This window comes from Ochotona princeps, chromosome 3 (assembly GCF_030435755.1).
Source record: "Ochotona princeps isolate mOchPri1 chromosome 3, mOchPri1.hap1, whole genome shotgun sequence".
Lineage (NCBI taxonomy): Eukaryota > Metazoa > Chordata > Mammalia > Lagomorpha > Ochotonidae > Ochotona > Ochotona princeps.
This window is the reverse complement of record NC_080834.1, coordinates 68,022,681-68,047,294: the sequence shown is the minus strand read 5'-3', so window position 1 is coordinate 68,047,294 and position 24,614 is coordinate 68,022,681. Positions and strand designations below refer to the sequence as shown.

At 37.3% G+C, this 24,614-nt stretch overlaps 1 protein-coding gene across 1 annotated transcript in view; it reads left to right on the top strand.

Annotated features, from left to right (window-relative positions):
- Positions 1 to 24,614, top strand: part of ABI3BP (ABI family member 3 binding protein) — a 230,799-nt gene that overhangs the window by 150,389 nt on the left and 55,796 nt on the right. The window contains exons 29-46 of the mRNA XM_058661811.1: positions 272 to 373; positions 1,892 to 1,951; positions 2,708 to 2,791; positions 4,450 to 4,509; positions 5,715 to 5,879; positions 6,701 to 6,784; positions 8,003 to 8,062; positions 9,131 to 9,214; positions 10,296 to 10,355; positions 11,371 to 11,454; positions 12,710 to 12,766; positions 14,984 to 15,064; positions 16,334 to 16,423; positions 17,241 to 17,297; positions 18,951 to 19,025; positions 19,475 to 19,522; positions 22,757 to 22,831; positions 23,628 to 23,702. Of these exons, the coding sequence (XP_058517794.1) occupies positions 272 to 373; positions 1,892 to 1,951; positions 2,708 to 2,791; positions 4,450 to 4,509; positions 5,715 to 5,879; positions 6,701 to 6,784; positions 8,003 to 8,062; positions 9,131 to 9,214; positions 10,296 to 10,355; positions 11,371 to 11,454; positions 12,710 to 12,766; positions 14,984 to 15,064; positions 16,334 to 16,423; positions 17,241 to 17,297; positions 18,951 to 19,025; positions 19,475 to 19,522; positions 22,757 to 22,831; positions 23,628 to 23,702 (1,401 nt within the window). The remainder of the gene's footprint in view (positions 1 to 271; positions 374 to 1,891; positions 1,952 to 2,707; positions 2,792 to 4,449; positions 4,510 to 5,714; positions 5,880 to 6,700; positions 6,785 to 8,002; positions 8,063 to 9,130; positions 9,215 to 10,295; positions 10,356 to 11,370; positions 11,455 to 12,709; positions 12,767 to 14,983; positions 15,065 to 16,333; positions 16,424 to 17,240; positions 17,298 to 18,950; positions 19,026 to 19,474; positions 19,523 to 22,756; positions 22,832 to 23,627; positions 23,703 to 24,614) is intronic.

Sequence of the window (24,614 nt, the reverse complement as noted above, 5' to 3'; positions counted from 1 at the left end):
AAGCAGTCTAGAGTTAGAGAAACTTTTGAGAAAATATAGTGTCTGATCTTAAGTTTTAAAACATAGTTCAATGTGTAATTTATGTCTCTGGAAAACCTTTCAATTATCAAAGAAATTCTGTTAATGTACTAAAGGAGAAAACTTCTAATCAAAAGGATCTCTCAGCTCAAGCTCTAGTAGTTATAGAAAACTTAGAAGTTGTGTTATACCATCCGATTCACAGTTTGTGGAAGCAGTGGTACAATATTAATCCTAAATTTTCTTCATTTAGCTCCAACAACAACAACAACAACAACAACAACAAAAAGAGCCCGTCGCCCACATCCCAAACCTAAAACCACACCCTCTCCTGAAATACCTCAGACCAAACTAGGTAAATATGTGAAATCTGGTTTAAAAAATCCAAGCAGTTGAAACCCTAACAACTCTATGCTCATATGATATACTGAGACATGTCCTCTATATGATATAGTGAGAATGAGTGCCTCATCTTCCCTTCTTGGGAGTCTTCTCTATCAGGGATCATACTGGTTATTTTCTTCATTTTACTCCATTCCTATCTTTAAATTGCTCAATCTGCATAATTGGTTCAAATTAACTACTTTTGTTGTTCATTCCTTTCTGATTCTCCATTTTCTCCATACAATAGAAACCATAGGTGTATATTATTTACATTAACCAGATGATATGATAGTTGCAAATGAAGCCTGCTTTGCATTAACAAAATAACATAAGACAGCATATTCATGCAAATATGAGATAATTCCTAGGACAGCACACATACTACATTCTTGGAGCATGGCAAATATTTAGAAAGGGAAATTTCAAAGAATAAATCAAAGAAGAATAACAAAGAAGAAATCAGTACAGAGAGTGAATGAGTATAAGGTCAAGGGACAGAGGCTGACAAGCAGGGAATGCATCAAAACTGGCTTTCCAGACCAAGGGCAGTGGATGTTCTGCTAGTGAATGGGCCCACATGTTAAACTAAGGGGTTCTGGAATGTCTTCCCAAGAACTTAAGTGTGATTCAATGAGCTTCCCTGCCCTTTATATCTACACAGTGCTGTGCCTTTTCTGTTCCTAGACTTGGGCATATCTAACCTAAGGATACCAAAACTGAGAAGTAATTCTTCATCTTAACCATCTCTGGATTCCCAGAGGACTTAGTCTCTTAATAACTAGTGCTCCCCTTTGCTATGTGTTATAGGGTAACCATGGCAATTCCCCGCTCCCAGTGCTAACACCTTTATGCAGTCTAGCTTCTCTACCTTATAACGCTTCCTCCTTTTCCATGATGGAGCCAGCATGAGAAACACGTATCCCATCACCTTTGTCTTAATCTGTTTGTTATAAGTGACTCACAGCTGTAGTGCCCACTCAAGGATTGGAATAAGGGTTACCAACATGTGTTAATTCCAGGATGCAGGAGTTATTGGAGATCACAATAGAGCCTGTCTACCATACCATGTTTATTATCAAATATGAACTTTTTATCATATCCATCACTATTGATTTATGCTTACAATAGATGCTCTGTTTGTTTATTGCTGTCATAGTAGTTCTAGTGTCATTGCCATGTATTTTTCTAAGAAAATGATCAGCCAGATTTTCCAGCATACGCTGTAGGCATTAATGTTAGTTTAAATTGATTAAATAAATAAATTGTGAGAGTTTACCATTGACCTTAGTGGCTCAGCAAAGTTCAAAGCTGAACTTTCTGAACCAAACTATGGTTATATCTTAGAGAAGTATTAACAAATATTTTTGCTTTTTCTTAAGAATATTAAAAATTTACTGCCTTAGAAACATGATTTTCACTGGTATCATGTATTTTCTTACATTTCTTGCATTTACAAAAATCTTTGGTTTCTTCTGTTACTTTTGATCAGTTCCTGCCACAACCCTTGAACCAGTTATGCTTACAACTCAGGCTCCAGGCACAACACTAGGTAAAGTCACATTGTGTCCATTGGCGTCCATTTGTTCTGCTCACTGTCAGTCGATTTTATCATTATCATAACCGCAGCTTCTCCCACTATTCTGGTCTTTTGTGTGCGTGTCCACCATCATTCTATTCCTCCTTTTTATCCTGAGAGTAATGCAACGATGTCTTGTCTTTAAGAATGCCATATGAGCTTAGTTCAAGGAAAATGTCTGCTTTGTGACTCACATCTTTATATTTGTGGACTGTGACTTCCTTGTAGCATTTCATTTGCATTTCAGTTCAAACGCAAGAAGAGTGACTAGAAGGGTGTCTATCCTTGCTTTGTGTAGAACTCATTGGCACAGCTCTTTGAGTGTGCCTTGATTCTTACACATACCTAAATCCTAAATTTTTACTCTCCGCATGATTCTATTTATGCTTTCCCATGAGATAGTCAAGTTTTGTTTCAGTGCAGAGTGAAATAAAATATATGTCCAAGGCTGAACAATTATATTCATTATCATCGGGATGAAATTGCCCTATGCCTAACCTATTCTGCCACCATGACTCAGCAAGATTTTAGAACTTTTTCCATTCAGAATTACTGTGAGATCTCCTTAAAATACTCTTGATCTGTCATTTAATGCTTCTTTCTGTGTGGTCTTGTTTTGTCAGAGACATGTAAATGATTTAAAAAAAAACAAAATTGGGGGCAAATATTTCATACCCACAAGAAAAAAATTTCCAAACACTGCATTAACCCAAGGTTTTCTTCCCTCAGCTCCCAAAGCACCTCAGCGAACTCGTCGTCCACGTCCCAAACCTAAACCCACACCAAGTTCTGCAGCACCTTGGACTGAACTGGGTAAATGTGTTGGTCCTGGTGAAGGAACCCTCACTGTGCATCTTGGTGGATGGGGAGAGGTCGAGGTAGTGCAGTGGCTAGTCTCAGGCAATAGCTGACTGACATCTAACCAAGCAGCAAGGATTGAGGAGAAAGTGGAGTGCAGAGGAGGGAAAGTTGAATTCCTCATGCCTTGTGAACTAGAATCTTATCCCTCAGTATCTGTTGAGATTTCATTCTCATTCAGTTCTACTTATCCTTTATAACATTGGGTACGTATGGTAGACGAGAATAGCTAGAGAATAAATGCATATTTGCAAATGAGAAATTACCTTTTAGTAACTAGAAAATCATGTAAGTCATAGTGAGTATGCAGGGCAGGAGTTTTCCTATAAAGGATCAGAGAGTAGATATTTGGGGTCTGTGGATCTTATGAGGGAAGGCTTCAAGATGTTTTTGCAAAATGGAATTAAGACAGAAGTTTGTTCCAGAACCAAAAAGTATTGAAGTCCATGCATAGTGGTTTTTTCCTTATATTCTAAATATGATGAACTCTTGAAGACTGTTACATGCATAGATTCTACAACTTTTTGTGCCAAAATAAACCAGGTTCCACTTTCTATGAACATTACTTATAAAGATTATTTGTTTGAAAGGCAGAAAAACAGAAACAAAGAGATCTCCCATCTGCTGTTTCACTCCCCAGATGCTCACCACAGCCAGGGCTGGGTCAGACTGAAACCAGAAACCTAGAACTCGATCCAGTTGTCCCATGTACATGGCAAGCACCCAAAAACTTCAGGCGTTCTTGGCCACCTCTCAGGCACACTAACCAGAAACTGATTTGGAAGCACAGAGCAGCTGAAACTTGAGCCAGGCAGCATGCCAAGCCACAGCTTAACCCATGGGCCACAACACCTACAACTCTGAGAATTTTTTTAAGTACCTTCAAATAGCATCTGTAGTATAATCATCCTTGTTTATTTTTCTCTTATATTTTTGTGTTTTTGTTTTCCTTCCACTTAAAATCACACAGGAAAATATTTTTGCAGGAAGAGTGGAAGAGACATTCAGAAGGAAGGAGGCGAGTGGGAGCAGGTGGAGGAGGTCCGTTTCTCAGACCAGTGGAGGCTGTCAGGCTTCCAGGAGGCAGGCAGAATATACCTCATTGCAGTTGCTACTAATGATACCGTCAGATCAGTTGGGAAGATGTTTTGGATGTTGGCTTAGTATGGATTCCATCTAATCATGACAAGTATCCATAGAGTCAGGCTTTCTATAGGTGCAGAACAGAGAGATGCCACTCTCTTTCAAAAGATAAGCACCCCCTTCTGCTCTGAAGTACTCAAAAGCTCATGCTTCTTTCCAAAGATGAGCTTTCCAGCAAGAGGCATATGTTTACTTGGGTGTGAATTCAGCTCAGATCATCAGGGAATGGGAAAATGTGGGGGGCACTTCATTATCTGAATACACATCAACTGCTATCCTTACAAAGAGGCACAATTATTCCTAAGGGCAAAGGCATCAGATTTGTTCAAATGTAAGTTAAATGTCTTTTTATGCTTCGGACAGGTTACTATTCTGCCAAAATTCTTTCTGTAGTGAATGTCTTGGGTTTTATGCTACCTTTTTTAATGTTTCAAGTGTTTTGTTTTTTGTTGTTTACTTTTTTGGGACAGTTCCTGCTACAATCTTTGAACCAGTTGTTCCCATAAAAGAGACTCCAGGAATGGCACCCGGTAATGCCAAGTTCTAACCTCTAGCAAGTACCTTTTTGCTCCTGTAAAATGCACTGTTTTTGTCCAGTTGTATCCCTCATCTTGTGAGAGTTGTGCATGCATGAAGCAAGCTGTCTCCTGTTTGTAAGTGAGCCCCCATCAGAGACATTCTGTTGGCAATTCTGCACTTGGATGACACTGTGGAAAGTTAAAGGGCTCAGATGCCATACTGAGTCTGGCCTTGTTCTCATGAGTATCAGTATCCCTTCTTTCCATACCGGATAATGTTTTCCCACAGCTGAAGGTTAAGGAGTGATTTACTGAATGCTGCAAATGAAGAGGCTGTCCCTTCCCCAAGCCTCCTGAGGGTCTTTGTTTCCACAGGAGTCACAGCTCTTTTCAATGCTGACCTCTCAGCAAGGGGAGTATAGTTGTCTTTTAGTTACTTCTGTAATGACTGGATGTTTTTGGAACTTTTTCTATAACCATAATTTAATAAACCTAACTTTTTAGTTAGCATCCACAAAAGCGGAAGATCATTTTTCACATGTTCCTTTTAAAAAAAAGAAATGTATTTAAGTAAATGACTAAAAATGTCCTAAAATTTTTCCATATTAGATTTAGATAATCAAGCAGCAACTGCAGGAACTATTTGCTTCTAGTGGGACAAAACCGAGATAAAAGATGGTGCCAATCTCGCGGGATAAAGTACTTGGCGATGATTATGTCAAATATCGATCAAAAAAAAAAGGATTGCCTTTCTATTTGATTTAGAGCTACCATAACAAAACACTACATGCTGGCAGTTTATGCTGGGCAGTTGGAACAAGACAGTTTACAATTCAGGAGGCCGAAAGTCCTAGATCAAGGTGTTAGCAGGGGTGATTTTCCTGAACCACTTTCTTTGGCTTGCAGATGGCCACCGTATTTGCTGTGTGTCCATGTGATGATCCTTGATAATCTCTTTAAAGGATGCCAATCCCATTGGATTAGAGCCCTATCGTATGTCCTTACTTAGTATGAATTAAATCTTTAAAGTTCCTTGTCCAAATAATCACATTCGATTTACAGTTTTGACATATGAATGGAAGCACAATTCATCTGTAACAACTTTCTTCTAGATTTTTTTTTAATTCTAAGCATAATGTTACACGATCACGATTCATTTGAAAGAAGTATTGAAGCTCTTTATACATTTTTCTTAGTTTTCTGTTTTGTTACTTCAGTTCCTGTTACAGATCATATACTTGTCACAGACCTTGAACCAGTCACAGACCTTAAAACTGTCACAGTCCTTGAACCTGTCACAGAGCTGGTACCTGTCGTTGACCTTGAACCTGTCACAGACACCGAGCCTGTTACTTTTAAAACTGAGACTCCTGGAACAATAGGTAATGCCCCTGTGCCTTTGTTGCCTGCTGTGTAGTCCTTGCAGTGTCCGTCCCCGTGACTTGGCTTTGCCTCCTTGATGAGATGATGAACATCACTCTGTGTTGCCACTCGGTCACTTCCGTGATCTGATGAGTACTGAAACTTCCTAAAAACAAGTTTCCTGTTCTTATGTAAGCCAGGCATGAGTAGAACTCAAAACATGTATGTACCATTTGTGTGTGTGTGTGTGTGTGTGAAATTGGATGTTGTGTTTCATTTAGCAGTGTTCTGATTTAAAGCTGAATTCAATATAAATCGGATTCTATTTCATATATAGGCTGGTCATCAGTAACTACACCATATGTTCTTTACTTACCTAAATACTAGCTTTAAAAAAAAAAACAACAGAAACTATGTGCTTGATGTATTTTGTGGATTGTGGGGAAGGGTTTTTTTAAAGTAATGTTTTGTTATTAATTTGACAGCCCAATAGTTATCCTACTGTAAAAGTTTAAGTTACAAGCATTTTAATCGGTGTAGCCCTAATTTCCCTTCCCCTTTTCTGAAACAGTGAGTCTCAGTAATTTTTCCACTACTGAGGAAGTTTTATGACTTTCTCAATGTGATAATCTTCATGCTTTTAATGAGCTACCCCTTATGCAAGAGTTAGCTCACAAACTATTACCTATAATTTTTTAAAAAGTAATTTGAAATAAAAGGAACAAAAAGTAAAAGTAAAATTTCATAAAAATTTAGAAACTCTATTGAGTTTTAGACAATTGTTTCCTTTGTATCTAGACCCATAAGACCTAGAGTAACACAAGGTTTTTTCTCTCTTCAGCTACCAAAATAGTACAAAGAACCCATCTCCCATGGCCTAGACCTAAAACCACAACAAGCCCTCCAGCATCTCACACAAAACTGGGTAAATGTGTAATTCTGTGGTTTCAGGGTGAGCCTTGGACAGCAATCCCCGTGGGAACAGAAACTTCTCTTAGTCTCCACAAAGGGAAGGCAGGAGGCATGCTCAGCATCATTTTTCATGCTCTGCCTGCAGGAAATATGAGGAAGTAAGACTCAGTTGTCAGAATACCTTGTTCTGTGTGAGACTCTTAGCGTTTCTTACCAACTGTAAGGTATTAGGTTCAAGCAAATAGTTAAATTCTTTGCACGTTCCCAGAACTTCCTTGACAAGCATGGGTAATGCAACAGCTATAGGAGACATAGTTTACTTCTAAACCAGAATAATTTATGGTATGCATGCTTATTACAGACATTCTTAGTAATCTGGCAAAGATCACAGTGGTCTAGACTTGAACTTTGGACTCCCGCAGGATTTGGGTGAATGAAGGGAGAAGCAACAAAGACAGAAGTTTGGACTTGTGTGGAAACCAGCCACACAGTCCAGGCTAAATGAACTGCTTTCAGGTGATCCAAGTACAATGGTTGATTTTGCTGATTTCAAAGGCTCAGCAGGCCAGCTGAAGGAGCGTTTTGAGGACCTGACCTGAGAGCTTAAATCTGAGACAGAAACATCAGCAGTTTCTAATTTCCATCTTTTCTGTGATGAGAAAAGATAGTTGCTCTATAAAGTGTTACAGATTGATTGTCTTGATCCTGCTTTCTTAATTGTCATGGCTTGACATAAGTTTCAGACTCTTTTTGTAGCTGGTGAATTCATGGTGAAATAATCATGGTTTGCTTCAATTATTAGCATTTAAGTTTTAAACTAATAAGCTGTTGCATCCATACTTTCTGGAATATAGTAAATACATCTATTCAGCTCTTACAGAAGTTGAAGGCAAGCGCACTTTTTTTCAAACATAGTTTGTAAGCTTAAAATATTTTTCAAAGTCAAATTTTTTATTACTGTTAGAATTAACTAGCTGAAAATATAGGAGAATTTTATACTGACTTTAACCTAGCCAGGAGAATTCAAAAGCTAAACCTAAGACTAAACATCATAGTAATTTCACCAGATTGTCCAAGATTCAGCATATAATCTTTTGCTCAGTTGTGAAGTTATTTTTTTCTTTGGAAGAACTGACACTTCCCCCTGAGAAGGAGTAACATTGGTTTTAATATGCATGTTGTGGCTTCTACATACTGAAGTAGTTTGCTTTATTGTGTTGTTTTTGATCAGTTCCTGCTACAGTTTTTGAACCTGTCACTCTTAGACCTGAAGCCCCAGGAACAACGTTAGGTAATGTGGATACACTTCTTTAAACAAACCTTCACCGACTCATTGTGAAGCATAGAATTCATTTTTGCTCATGTGACAAATTCACCAAGTCTGTTCAATTATGAAAACTTAAATTTTCTATTTTCAAGAGAATCAATCAAATATGTACCTACTTGAGGTCACTTACTTGCCATATAAGTTATTTTGCATTGTGGTGTTTTGTGTCTTGCTTAAGCAGTAATTTAAGGCTGTATACATAGATTTTATAGGTTGCAGACTCTCATCCAAACAAAGCAAGCCAGGAGCAGGACCTATATATGATGCACACCTACCTTTCTCCCCTTTTTAAAATTTTTTGCCTGTGTTATTATTTTGCTTCCGTGTTGTAATGATACATTCTTATTTTAGTAGTTATGTGAAAAACATGATGAATATTTAAAACTATAAATTGTGGGTTTAGTCTATTATCCTTTCAAGTGTGGTAATTCTTAATGTTTTTGGTACTCAGTTGATCCTCTCTTTGAGAGTTTGATAATCTTTACTTAAAAAGGTACTATTAAATATTTATTTATTTATATAGGGAGAATAAGAGACAGAGAGGGAGAGGTCTTCCATCTGATGGTTATTCTCCCAATGGCCACAAAAGTCAAATCTGGACCAGGCCCAAACCAGGAGCCAGGAACTCTGGCTCTCCAATGTGAGTGGTGGACTTGGGCCACCTATGCTGGTTTCACAGGTACAGAAGGCAGAGGCTGGATTGGGAGTGAAGTGGCTAGGCCTAAACTGGAATTGGCGCTCTGGTCGATGAAACTGGCATAGCTGGCAGGGAAGCCATGGTGCCATAACACTGACCCTGAAAGTTATTCTTATCTAAAAGAATTTTTATGGTAAAAAGAGATACTTAGATATATGTATGTACATATGTACATATACATATATATATATGTATATATAGAATATATGTAGCAAAAGATATATTGAAAAGGCTGATATCTAAAAGCTATGAAGGCTAAAATCGTGTTTTTATTCATGTATCTTCCAGAACCATGATGATATAATTATATAGTAACCCAAAAATTTCTCTCTTAGTCTCTAAAATATCACAGAGGACACGTCGCCCACGTCTCAGACCAAAAACTACACCACCTCCTGAAGCACCTGAGTCTAAACCAGGTAAAACATTTGTTCCTGGTTTGAAGAGTCCCAGCAGCCCAACTTTCTGAAGGATTTTCCAAAGAGTAATCCCATGGTTGAATGTAACCATTACCCACCCGAAAGGTGCTTCTCTTCAGCAAAATATGAAGTCAGTAGTTCACCTTGTTGAAATGTTAAGAGGAATGCAGTTGGCTGAAACTCTGGGGGAATGCCTCAATCTTTCCTGAAACACTGCATCTTACTATTTCCATTTGTCTCTTAACATATAAAACTTTAGAAAATTTAGACATCTTAAGTTCAAATCAACATTTATGAAGTGGCTTCATTATCCTCCAAATCATATTAGCATGTTTGGGGATATACTTCAGATGTGAGCTACATGTTTTAATCCTCCAACCTGCTAGACAGCTGAAAGTTTTCCTTCACAAGTAAGGTGTAAATGGAATTAGACAGTATCTGTGCAAATATAAGCCAGATTTTCAAAATGCTACAAGGAAGATATATTAGGCCTGTAAATATTTGGAGCAAGGAATTATAGATTAAGAATTGAGCCCTTGAAATTACCATAGCACACAGACAAAACAGAGTAGGCATTAGTTAGACCAATCAGAGGAGAGGGTTTAACTGAAACACTGGTATAATGGTTGTCTTCCTTCAATGTGTTCATCAAAACCTTTCTGTGACTCATTGGGTCTGTGGATACTCATGTTGGTGATCTTTCAGTGCCTGATGAAACAGTTGATGTTTGACCTGGTAGGCATCAACCAGCTCTTATTTCTACTTCTATTGGAAGGATACCCTCCTTGATTCACCATGCTGAGAACTCAGACTTCCTCCAAAGATGAGTTCCTAGCAATTCTCAAACAGATCACTTTGGATTACTAATTAGATAAATAATGAGGAATAAGGGTACAGGTACATGACTTAGGGATAACCACATCTTAGGAATTCAAATGTCTGTTTTTCTGGTTTGCCATTTTTACAAGTTTTATTTGGTTCTATAAGTGATATTTCATTAGTAAGTTTTACTTTGAATAAAGTAAATTATTATGGGTTTGTTCACTCAAAATAATTATTTTATTATAACACTTTTGATCAGTTCCTACTGAAGAGCTTGAAACTGTGACAGTTCAAACTGAGACTTGGGTGACCACACAAGGTAATACTATGTTGTTATCCTCAGTGTCTACATTTCCTTATTGTCAAACCCATTTCATCAGCATCATCATCACATCATGTAAGACTATGTTGCCATTCTCTTAAGCCTTCCATTACTCCTTGATTGTAAGAGGGTCTTGCATGAGCCTGATTCAGATCAGCTGTTGGACCTGTAACCCTCTGAACTTGCTTTGTTATCCTGTGTTTCTAATCAGCATGCTGTTGAAAATGACTTTTTTTAAAAAAAAGATTTATTTCATTTTCATTAGAAAGTCAGATATACAGAGAGGAAGATCTTCCATCCGTTGATTCACTCCCCAAGCGGCCACAATGGCCATAGCTGCACCAATCCAAAGCCAAGAGTCAGGAGCCTCTTTCAGGTCTTTCACACAGGCTCAGGGTCCCAAGGCTTTGGGCCAGCCTTGACTGCTTTCCCAGGCCATGAGCAGGGAGCTGGATGGAGTGGGACTGCTGGGATTAGAACCAGTGCCCATATGAGATCCTGGTGCTTGCAAGGCATGAACTTTAGCTGCTAGGCTACTGTGCTGGGCCCTGGAGATGACTTTTAAAGAAAATATTTCTTAGTTCTAACAGTTATTGTGGTGCTATGGAATTTCTCTGTGGATGTAGTTCTGTCTGCATGCTTATATCTGTGGTATCTGTGTGATACTTGTTCCTTAATATTTTAGTGAATTACGTGGTCTAAATAAGCTGTCAAAGAGCTTAGAGCTGATCACTGGCACTATGATGTTCAGCAGTGATTCATATAGGCTTCTTATTTGCCAACAGTTTTAATCTTCACTTCTTGAATCAACAATTTCAGTTTACATATTAAATATTCCCAATGATTTTTCAGTTGTCAAGGTAGACACACTATTATAATCAAGGTGTAAGTTAAAGTTTAAAAAGACAAGTTTCTGAATAGAGAATAAGTCTTAGGAAACCCAGAGCCGTGTTTCCTGGCTATCCACAGCTTCTGAGACAGGCATTGTAGTAACAAAGTTTTCTTTCATCAGCTCCTAAAACACCACAACGGATCCGTCGTCCACGTCCCAAACCTAAAACCACACCACGTCCTGAGACTCCTCATACCAAGCTGGGTAAATGTGGGTTTCTGACTAAAGGAATGCATTCTAGTAACTTGTGGGGATCTTTGAGGCTCAGTGAGAACAAGTTTCCTGTGTGCACCTCATGTAGGTGGAGACCACTGTTCTCTTGCTGACTTAGCAAAAGAAAACATCCGAGTAGAAGCATGTGGCAGCTGAAGTCCCTGCTCTTATATCGGTCTGTCCTTCTCTTGAAGATGAATATCTATGCAGAAGCAAGCAATTTTATTTCAAGTGAACATTAGTTGTCTCATTTTCCCCCAGCCACACCAGTAGTTTGTGAGAGTATCAGAGAAGTAGGTGATTTACTATTTCTCAGTAGCATAGCTAAGGTCAAAACCTCTACTATAATCATGCAAAGATTGAACCGACATATGGTTCAATGCAAATGCAAAGTATGGTTCTAAGCTAATCAGTTTTTTTATGAAGGCCATATACATCTGTGAGCTTAGAAAAAGTAAAGCTTGTGAAAGACAGGAATAAGGAATTTCCAGGAAGTTGGTGGGAAAAAGTGTGGAGGCCAACTAAAAGAATATAGGTGTTCTGGGGTAAGTAGAGTACTGCTTCAAGTGGAGATGATAGTGCCAGTTAGAAGGGCTGCTGAAAGCAGTGAAAGTCAACGCAGGAAAAGTATGAGCTTTGGATCTGATCCCTAAAGCATTAGCAATCTCTCCTGTCTTTTTAGGATACTGCATTTTTTGTGATGATAGCAAAGAGCTGTTCTACTGAGTACCACTATTTAAGTGGATATTCCTCATCCTGATTAATGCCTTCATCTCAAGTGAAAATGCCAATTTAAAATAAGAGTTTTCAACAAGATGAGCAAGTTTCTCTTCAGTGTACCCTTTGTTAAGTTGCCTGTCCAACATAAAAGCTGTTGTAACTTTTTTCAGGCATAGAGAAGCTAATAATTGCTGGAATAGCTGAGTAAATACATATTTAATCAAATTTCTAAATATGTTTCTGAGACAGTCTTCTATGATAGTTAAAATTAGGTATTCAGCTATCTATAGGGTTGTCCCATAGACTTTATTGAGATGCTTACCCAGGTGAGTAGGCTGTGACACAGTACTTCTTAGAGCAGTGCTTACCTGGCTGTAGGTACTAAATTCTTCCAATAGCAAGTATTAAATGCCAGAAAAAAAAAGTTTAATTGTTTTACATCTACTGAAGCAATATTAAACTGGAAAGCTTTGATTAGACAACATTTCACAAGTGTTTACTTCACATTGCTTTTTTTTTTTATCAGTTGCTGCTACAGATCTTGAACCTGATACTTTTAGAACGGCAGCTCCTGACACCGTGGGTAATGAGACCGTGTGTTCTTCTGTATTGCTTTCCCTGCTCATTGCCCTACCATTGTCATCCCAGGTTCTTCTGCACCTTAAGGCCGTTCCATTTTCATCTGTTCTCATATCATTTCAGTATTCATTTTGGAATTATGCTGGGCCCTGTATCAAGTTATTAGTTGTATTCATATGCGTGAAGTAATTTCAGAATATCAAACTGTCATTTAACCACTCAGTTTTGTTTCATGTGATTGTATGTGTTTAAACAGCATTGACTATTTAAGCTTTCAAACATGCATCTTATTCCATATTTGCACTGCTTATGCCTCATCAATTGTGGACATATGCTTCTTTATTCAGATTGTTTTTATTTTGTCAGGATTTATTTGACCTATTAGTGTACTGGTCAATTTGGGGAATGATGTTTCTAGCAAATTGTTAAATTTAAAATGTGCACAGTTCTTGGAAGTTTGAAGGCTAGGCTTCCATCTGTGGTAGGGGACACTGGTTCTTTCCTCCTCAGAGCTGAACAGTGCTTGTTAGCTCTTCTTGGAGGATCACTTTCCTATTTTGATGAGGATGGTTCGCTGGTTATGTGCTGCTTTGTGCTTTCAAACATATGAACTCTATTGTATCCATTATTACTTACAATATATATGCAGAACAGTAGACATTTATCTCAACTTCAACAGAAATGCTGATTCAGAGATACTTTTTTCATTACGATTAGAGAAGTATGTATTAAGTAAACTTGTCAAAAGCTTGTCCAGAAGTCTACACTGACATTGTTAGGTAATGGAGCATCTCATAGAATAGCTTATGAGCCCCATCGTGGTATGTAGCTGAGTGCAATGCTTTCTGAAATGTTTAGCTTAGATTAATGAGTACCTGACCACAGTTTGAAGAAATCTTCTAAGAACAAGTGTCTCTTTCCTCTTGGTTTGGAACATTGAAAATCAACTTGTGAAACTAACCTTCAAATGAATTTTTGAAGTCTCTGATTTATTTTATTCTTTTTGGGCAGTTCTTGCTACAGTCCTTGAACCTGTCACTCTCACAACAGAAGCTCCAGAAACAATATTAGGTATTGACATTCTGTGTTCCTTAACAATTTTTCTCTTTAGCAAATGCATTCCACTATCACCATCATCACAGTGCCAGCAGCTTTCTGACTGTCTTGTCATGCTGTGCTACCATTCAGCCTTATGTAGCTTCCTCTGAAGACTGTTTCATATTTAGGTTATTTCCTATTTATAAAAGCTCTGCATGAAGCTAAATCAAAATGTCTTTCTTTCATGCACATACTTGAATTCATGTTATATACTTTTGTATAAGCAGCATGCACACCTGAATCTAAATTTTGCACACAATTAGTAGTGTCCGTCTTATCTAGACTGATTATACTATAGCAGTTATTATGTAATGGCTTCTTTGGCATATAAAATTTTAAAGTGTGAATCTAAGACCCCACTCACAATTTGTATAGTTTTTTTTAGATTAGTTAATTATTCTTTGACTTAATTTTTAAGATAATTTTTAATTATTATTAGATTTCCAGAGAGAGGAGAAACAGAAAGATCTTCCATCCACTGGTTCACTCCCCAAATGGCCACAATGGCCAGAGCTAAGCCAATCTGAAGCCAGCAGCCAGAAACTTCTTCAGGGTCTCCCATGCAGGTGTAGGGTCCCAAGGCTTTGGGCCATCCCCGATTGCTTTCCCAGACCATAGGCAGGTAGCTGGAAGGAAAATGGAACAGCCAGGATACAAATCAGCACCGTTATAAGATCCTGGTGCATGCAAGGCGAGGACTTTAGCCACTAGGCTATTGCACTTGGTTTTTTGGTTAATTTTATAAGTGAATTTTCCCTTCAGTTATAAAAATACTTAGCAAAATGCAGAGTTAGACAAAAATCATCCATCTGCTGGTTACTCCCCAAATACCTGGAACTCCATCTGAATCTCCCATGTAGGTAGCACGTTACCAGGCACTTGAGACATCTTTCCAGGTTCTATTCATAGGAAGGTGAATTTAGAACCTGAGGATCTGGCCATCAACATGGGATGTGAGGAGCTCTTGTAAATGCTTAAGTCATTGCATTACAACATCCATCCCAGGATAAAATATTTTCATCTTAAAAAAAATGCAAAATCTTAATTAAATATATCTTTAAAAACCTCTAGTTTTGTTTCAAAGTCCATCTGCATTGGAATAATCCAAAGTCTCTTTCTTTAGCTCCTAAAACACAGCGAACACGTCGTCCACGTCCCAGACCTAAGACCACATCAAGTCCTGAAATACTTCAGACCAAATTGGGTAAATGTATGACTGCTTGGTTAAAGGGGTAGCCTTATCCACCTGTCCCAATGGAGCCCAAAGCAATAACTGTGATGGGAAGTGGCAGTCATCATGTTGGTAAGAGTTGAGGAAAAGAGTTAGTAGCTGCTTCATCAACAGCACTGTACAGCAGAACAACATCTGGGGACACTAGGAGGCCTGATCTCATGTGACTTGTTTTTTTTTCTCTCATTTTTGTTTGTTTGGTTTGTTGTCTTTTTTTTTTTTTTTTTTTTTTTTTTTATGGTACAATTCCATAGGGTCTGGATTTCTCTATCCCTTTCCGTAATTCCCTTCCCCCCGACTGATTCTCCTCATATTAGTACAATAGTATAGTCCTTCATAAGTAATCATAAATCCATCATTCTGTTATTTTAAGTGTGTCCTGACATTGCTGGTATAGACAATGCCAGACAGTATGACTTGTTTTAAATAAGGTTCTTGGTTTGTTTTTTTTTTTTTTTTCAAAAATGTGTTTATACCAAGATGGCCACAGTCACTCTTGTTTGTTTATTGCTAAATACACATTGAAATACACATTGCTTACTATAACCATGACTACATAAACAAGCAGCTTTCCAGACTCCAAGAAATAATTATTTTTGTATCTATTTTCATATTTTTAAATAAGTTAAATTTCTGAAGCAAGTCTCATAGATAGGAGATATGTAAGAGTTCAAAGATTATACTTGTCTTCTATAATGAATTGTTCTGACTACATTAATCAGATCTTCAAAATAGCAACTATTCACTTTCTATCCATTACAATAGCCTGTGAGAATCTAATTCTTCCAGAAATGCTCTTCGTTTTCCAGAGCAATGCATTAATGCAAGAGTCAGCAAGCTTATCTCTGAAGTTTGAGACTGCTTGATTTTGCAGGCATTCCATCTCTGTCACAGGTCCTGAGCGCCATCATTGCTGCTGCAGACAGGCCAAGCTGAATCATTTTCATTCGTGACATAGCTGTGTCTCAGTGAAACTTCGTTTGAATTTCACAGCATTTTTGCATGTCATGAAATACTACTTTTTCCATTTCCTTCCTGCCAAATAAGAAGTGTAAAAAGCAGGCATAGCTCACAGGCAAGGTAGAAGGATAGGTCATAGTTTCCTGTTTTCTGCTTTAGATACTGCTCACTCTGCTTAGTGTTCCATAACTTGTAATATTGAGGTTCTTTATGTTCTACTTTGTTGCTTTCTCATTCTAAAACCTAACAAATAAATTATTCATAATTATTTTCACAATGTAGGTCCTCTTCTGTCAGCTACTACTGAGCTAGAAACTCTTACTTTGAAACCAGTGACATCACCAAGCCTAGGAATGACACAGAGTCAACCTGGTAAATACATTGCTTTGTGTGTCTTGGTACACAGTGTATTCCAGAGGACACATTGTGATCCTCTAAATGTTGTACTTCAAAACATAAGAAAATGCAAAAAATACATTTAGTAACTCTCAAGATTGTACTGGAATCTTCTGGTGATTACCTGTCTATGTCAAGTTAGTAATAATTTGTGTTGTTTGTACACAGACATTCTGTTTCAGCTATTACTATATCATTCTAGAGAATCACATATCTAGTTGTTAATAATACATGACTCTCTTATAATACATGACTTTATTCTTGCCTTTCATTAATAGTTGTGAATGTGTGGCTTACTTTAATAGTAAGTTAAGTTTTTGTTCTGTTATTTGAAAAGGATACTAGTTAATATTGAGACCATCACAGAAGGAGAAAGTACTCACTTCAGTGAAGGTAACAGAACTTTCCCTTGAACAATGGGATCCCTTCAAAATTGGAAACAAACTTTTAATTAACAGTGTTGTTTCTACTCCCTGATGCTCATTGTGAAACATGAAATCTAGTTTTGTCTCTAACATGGAATAATAATTTCTTTTCATCTTGTTTGGGTATCTTTCAACACAATAACTGGTGTTTTGGTTTTGAGATTGAAGGTGTAGGGTATGGATGCTAATGATAACCTGCAATGAATCCACTTATTCACTTGGTGTTACTGTGAATGCATAGTTATTATCCTGTCATCACTGAGTGCTTACCAGCTGCAAGGCACTTTTCTAGATAGTCTGAATTAATTAATTCAGTACTCATAACAACCCATCCTTGATCAATTGTACCATTTTGTGTTTTTCACTAGTTTCTGGTATTCTGGAGTCGGTTACATTTAGCACTGAATCATCAAAGAAGACCATAGGTAATAGTGTTCCCCAATGGGAAGTCAATCATATGTGCTTTTCCATTTCATTGCAAAAGTCATCCTTGAATATCCTCATGCTTAGTGACATTGTTATAGCCACCTGCTCTTCATGTCTTGCCTAAGGCCCATTATTCCATCTTGCCTATGCCCATTCTTGGGTCTTGAGAATCATTATATAAAGATGGTATGTTAATGTCTGCTGTATTCTGTGTACTTTCTCTTGATTGAGTTTCTGCTCTGAATAAAAATTTGATTTTCAGTATTATGATCACTCACATAAATATGCACTTATGTGTACATCCCATTGTTTAATTTTTATATCAGTTAAGGGTACATCTTCATGCTTTGCAAGAACTGATTTGTGTGTTTTTATGTGAAAATATTAATACAAAAAATATATTTTAAAAATGAGATTATCTGCTTCACTGTACCAATAGTGTTTGGTGTATAGTTTTCCAGTCAGTATGTGTTTGATAAAGGAGGGATAAATATGTTTCCCACAAAGAAGGCCATCATCATTTATTGTCTTTATTCCTACCCTAATGAACTATAATAATCTCCATAGCTACTTAAATATTAATTAATCTTAAGAATGTACCTGCCCAGATCTAATGTCATTGGAACAACAGCCAGGAGCCCTGAGCGGTCTGCAGAAACAGAAGAACAGTAAACTGCCTTCGGGACTAGGGAGAGGAGCTTTCTCTGGTCCTTACTTAGTTCCAGCTTTGGATCCCCACCCTCTCCTGCAATGACCATCAGGGTCGCCCCCCAATAAAAAACAGAACAACAAAAAAATTAGGATAGATAGGCAGAGGACAACAAGGAAAGCTTAGAACCAGACAAGAAAGTCAGCGTGGACTCACGTATACCTTACTAGGTAGGACACAAAAATAAGTTACTCCTCACTAGGGTATGGAAGATTTCTCTGCACACCCCTCCTAAAACTATTCTGTGCCTTAACTGTTGATATATGCCTTGTTAAAGTTATAAGCCAGTTTGGACAATCCTAAAATCTGCCAAGTTCAGCAGAATTATGCTTCAATACAATAAACTACTAAATACAAATGAAAATAAACATGAGGCAGCTGAATAGTATCCATCCTATAGCCATTTTAAGGTGGATAGAAGCCAGTTGTATATAAACTAAAATTGAAATGTCAATGAAGTAGTCACAGGATGTGGCCAAGAACATGCATTTTCTAACACATCAGTCACTCAATAACATGTCAATTAACTCCATAATGTTGTAAACTATTGTTGATGTTATACTATGGCGTTTAATTGGTTGGAACGATATTCTGCCAGCTCTGCTTTATACCAGAGATGGTCTCCCCAAGAAACTGTTGAATTGATCTGGACAATAAGATGCTGGACTCTATGCATGGTACATGCTTGCAATGAAAGAAGCATGACTGGATTTGAACTGTAATACTGCAACAAGGTGGAGGAATCCACTATGGGGGGGGGACAGGGAGGGGTCGGGGGAACCTCAGAACCTATGAAACTGTGTCATAAAATGAAATGCAGTTAAAAAAAAAGAATGTACCTGCCCAAGGTAACTAATATCTGTTTTCAAATTTTAGGCAGGATCTCCTTACTGTTTGCTTTGTATTTCTTGCCACTAACCAACTACTCCCTATTTCCTCCCAGCGCCATCAAAAACAGATTATGTCTACCCTACTGCCAAAATACCTCTCAGGCCTGAGGAACCAAAGACTGAAGGAGGTGAAGGTGTTCATGCTTAAATGATTTATTCACATCTGTTATTTTCTTGGAACATGGAAGTTGATACTGGGATAGCTGATCTACAGCTGCGCAGAGTTGAGGAGCCATAGCTTCCAGCATGCTTGGATTTTTAAAATGACATTGATTTCTGACTCAGTCTGAGTTTAGAAATGAATTCCTATGCCTTAGCTGGTGTCTAAATATTTAGGCATAATTACTCTTTAAAGCTGTTTAAAGACAGTTAATACATGCATATTAGTTGAATCATCAGTGGCACAGAGCAAGATTTTCCTCCTTATTCTCTTTTTTTACTACATAAGTCCACTGTTTTATCTGTGAAATGATGCAAGTTTTTAATAGAACAAGGTATATTGATACTTAAAAACAGTACTTGCCTCTGACTTAGCATCTCCCTATTTTAAAAATTGCTCTTCTTTGTTTTGATACAGTTGTGGATTCTATTACAGATGTGTCTGAACCTCCTGAAACCACACGAGGTAATGACACAGCCTCAGCCACTCATCCCTCTTTTCATGGCTACCATCATGTGGAACTTCAGAGTCTGTCATTGTGAATTCATATTGCAGCTTCATTCTTTGTAGCGGCAGATAGTCTGCTTCTAGATTCACCTTTTCACAACTGTTGTCCAAAAATGACTCTTCTCTTCAGTTTCAGTCAAGACTTGATCTCTTTCTCTAAGCCAGTGAAATGGTTCAATCCAGAGCATTTGTTTTGCTAACATTGAACATTCTGCACTTGCATAATATATTGAATGTTCCACATAGCTTTCTTTTTCTGTGATCCATTTATATTTCTAGCATCCCATCATACTTCCTGTTAACACTCATTCCTCCACACTTGCCTCTGTGGTTGATTTGCTTCTTCTATTATTTTTGCAAAAATCAATGATTCTTAACTGATTAACACTACCATTTGACATTATAGAAACTTTTGTTTTCCATGTAGTCTTTCTGCTGAATATTTATTTCTAGCATTGATGAGGAAATAGGATCCTAGTATCAAGTAAGGATTTTAAAAATAGCTTGTAATCTGGCATCTCTAGGTATTTTTTTTTTTAAGATTAAATGCGTTACGAACGTGGGATGTTGAAATACCCCAGTATTATTTTGCTGGCACGTTCATCTACCTTTATGTTGAATAGCCTTTTTTTCATGAAACTGAATTTCTGGCATTGGATGCACATGTATCATAGTTACCACTTGTTGGCCTTTTGGCCAAGGTCAAGAGTAGCATATGTTTACAAAGATCACGTCTTGATGAATTGATCCTTTGATTAGCATAAGGTGATGTCCTTTATTCCTCTTAATAATTTTGGTCTTAAACTCTATTTTTTTCTGTTGTACATGTTGTGTTATGACGAAGTAGAAATGCTATTTTGTTGAAGGCTTGCAGTTTTATTCATTTTTGAGAATCTGTTTGATTTCATCTTGTCCATTTTGTGTCCTCAAGGTGTGTCAAGCACCATATTAGCCCTGTGTAATTTCCTCCAGTTACCATAGAAACATTAGCTCCTTTTTCCCAGACTAAAACCTTACCCAGCTCAGATGAGTCCCAGACTGAACCTATAAATATATTACTGAGTTTTATATTTAATGTATGAGGTTGGTGAGTATAGAACAACAATATGGTCACTTTTAGATTTTTAGAAGCCTTGACTTCATTACTGTTTAGTCTTTGATAGGTAATCATCCTACCTGTGTGATGTACTACTTCTCCATCTGTCACTGGTTGTTATCCAGCAATGTTGCAAATCTTGAGGATGTGTCTGACAAATCTCTCTGATAGACACTGCAAGTGATTAACTCGGGAAATAGGACTGCTTCTGGGGAAGAACACTTGCATTCAATTCTATTTTTAGATTCATAAATATCCTAACTTTAATTACCTTGTTATCTGGACTAGTTCTACAAGTTCTACAAGTTCTGTGGTTGTATAAAACATTTTGAGATAATCTAACTCATATTTGAGATTAAAAGAAAACTCCAGAAATAGGGTTCATGTTACAATCTACATAAAAGAGTGTAATTCGCCTGTCACCTTTGTTATACTTAATGACCTGACTTCTTCTATTCCTTCCTGTGGTGGTTGTCCAGTTCACAGTAGGACTAAATCATATCCATTACTTTGGATAACCTTAAAAGTTTACTTGACTGTAGAGTTTGAAATGAATGAAAAAAGTCATCACCGTGGGTAACTGAACTCTTTTTTTAAGGGAAATGCTCTCAATGCCTCCAGGTTTCCATAGAATAAATAAATAAATTCCAATTTATGTTTTGCTTATCATTAAACTATTTTGTATGGCTCCATTTCCAAGGGAGACATGGAAATTAAGTTAATATATTTTCCTCTGAAATACATTAATAAACACAAACTTAAATTGCTAGAATCTTTCCCCGAATGTTACATTGACTGAATCCATGAAATCTTCCTTTAATTAGTTAACTTATTTTATGATTCAGTTACAAAGGCTCTGGAACTTCACCTCTCCCATACCAGTTTCCCCTATGTTATTGCAATAATATAGTCTTTTAGGAAACAGCTATAAGTCCATTGTTCTGCTTTGTTGAAGTGTATCCTGACATTGTAGGCATTCATGGAATCTTGTACAATTGATTTTCATGTTTCTCACATTTTGTTTACATTAGCCAAAATATTATTCAAATATCTCACTCTGAATCCTGCCATAAATGATTGTTCCTATCATTTTGTGGGGAATTCTCCATGGCGTGCTTTTGCCTACAGATCGTCTTGTTTATACCCTTTGGGAAGCAAATACCCTTTCATTTGGAACCTCAGCAGGCAAGGAAGTTGAGAATCAGAAAATTCTAAGACAGTTAAACTCTAGAATTGTAGTGTTTCAGGATTTGAAGGGTTCTCAAAGATGGTATAACCTTTGAAGGACCTTAAACAGTAGACTCATGGACTAGCAAACACGCACAGACTCCTGGCAAAGTCGTTGCAAAACCAACATGAATTGGTAATGATGTCTACAGGTAGGAAGAATCAATCTACTGTTACCATTGCAAATACCTTTATATTTTGTTCTAGGATCATTAAGACACCTCTGCGGATGCCTTCAGAAACTTCTAGCATCCAGTAACTCTTATTTTCGGAAACTCATCTTATGCTGTCTGAAATGGCATGAAGCTGACACAATTTTGTTTCTTTCCTTTTTTTTCCCCCTAGCACACCTTCTTTGAAGCATATGAGAGAGAACAACAAGCTGCAACTTGGTGTCTAATAACTCCTTTTTTAGCAGGATATACTCATACTTTTAATCTTCTTGAGGAAAGAGTTAATTTTTACACTAAATGTTCTAGAGCTTTAGGAGTCTTGCAGCGAAGGAGTAACTGTCCACAGTAAGGTAGCCTTGATTCTCAGTTCACCAATACAAGTAAAAATTTGTACTTTGTTTTAGTAGTGTCTTACTACAATGAGATTTATTTTCAACTTTTTAAAAAGACATTTGAAGTATATATTTCTGGAATTCCAACCATTTTTTGACAGTTAAGTATTTCAGATGTCATTTTATGAACTTTTTGCTTTGTTTACCATGTTGGAAAAAAAACTTGCTATTCTTTGCAAATGATTAAGCTCTTTTATTGTATTTATTGTTGCCTATTTTGGACTTTGATCACTAAACAAACATCTTTGAGCTCCCAGGGCTCTTGAAGGGCTTATAAGCGCCAAACCTTTATCATTTCTTTTAGCTCCCAGGCAGACACCACGTGTTCTTCCCAAGCCAAAAACATCACCACGCTCAAGAATCACTCAAACACCACCAGGTAAATACATATTTAATACATTAGGCTGGGACAGTTGGAGGTTTAGTGGGGTTAATTATTCTAACATTTAATAACCATGTTACTTCCAGCAGATACTGCCAGCCTGAGTCAAACCTCAGTTTCCTCACCTTTAAAGTGTAGCTGGTAACTCCTTCCTTCAGGCTTTATGGTGAGAATCAAAGAGCATAGTGCCACAAAGCATGCTTAAAATTGTAAAAAGCATTGCACACATAATTTACCTTTTTTTCATGGTATCTGTTACATTGGTATTTCTTATTTCAGTGGAAGAATTGTGGAAAGACAATTTTGTTTTGTTACTATGTTTACATGAATTTTTATTTGGGCCTTAGAATTAAAGGAAGGCAGTCTGTGAACCCACCCTTTCTATTGTATTGCCTACCTAAATTGCTCTTGTTGCCAGGAGTGAAATTACACTTACACCATTTTTTCCCACTTTATTTCAAGGAAAGATGTGAGTTTAAGGAGAAATCAAGCAAACATCTTCAGAGAAGAACACTCTCACATCAGGTTTATTGCTATCAACTCTGAAATGAAGATTTCAGGAAAATCTGCAACCTATCCTGAAACTTTGTCAAATTTTGCAGTTTCTTAAACTATATTTTTCTAAAAGTATCCAAAATTCCTACTGATGTTTCCAGAATTTAAGATCTCATGGTCTAACTTCCATAGCAGTAATACTTTCAGTGTTCAGACTCTGCTTGTCATGTTTTGGGCATTCAACATGACTGGGAAAGACAGAACTCAAATGCCACTTAACCCAAGTTCTCTCTTTCAGTTCCCAAGGAATCCCAGCAGACTACTTCAAAACCAAAACCGTCAGCAAGTCCAGAGGTGTCATTCACCACACCTGGTAAATGCTTTGTTTCACCTTTAGACCAAATGTGTTCTATTGTCACACACTAGTAAAAGGAAATGAGAAGTTGCTGAATGTATCTACCCACTGGTCCACTCCCCGAACGCAGACCTTAGTCCAAGCTTGGCCAACCCAAACCCATGAGCTGGGAACTCGATTTGCATCTCCTGTCTCAGAGATCCAACTATCTGAGCCATTTCTAGTGGCTTCCTGGGTAAACACTAGCAGGAGGTTAGAGTCAGAAGCAGAGCTAGGACTTGATCCAGACACTCTGAATTGGGATGTAGGGTTGCAATTAAATCACTAGGTTAGTTGTGCTGTTTATTTGCTTAAATATCTCACTTACATTCAAATGCCATACTGTATAATATGCAGTATGTTTATCCCAGATGTTTCACACTCACACAGTGTCCAGCTGCTCATACAATAAAGCTGTTACTGTAATCAGAAGATATGAGTATGCCAAACATAGAATATATTTTCTGTAACTAAGTTACTTTATTCCCTGACTTTCCAAAAATAACCTGACAATTCCATCCATATTATACCCCAGTGTTTTACCAAACAAGAAGATAAACAGTTTGGGTTTTTTTTTTTTCAGAAAAATGATTAAATGGTGCTTTTCAAAAAGAGGTGATGATATTTAACCACTTTTTTGAGTTTGTAAGTTTTACCAGATTCAGTTTTGAAGTTTTCCATCCTATCAAATTATATATTTTTTTTAAATATTCATTTATTCATTAATTACATTGCATTACATGACACAATTTCATAGGTACTGGGATTCCCCCCCCTTCACCCCAAACCCTTCCCCCATCATGAATTCCTTCACCTTGATGCATAACCACAGCTCAAGTTCCGTTGAGATTCCCTAATTAAAAGTTTACACCATACAGAGTCCAGCATCCC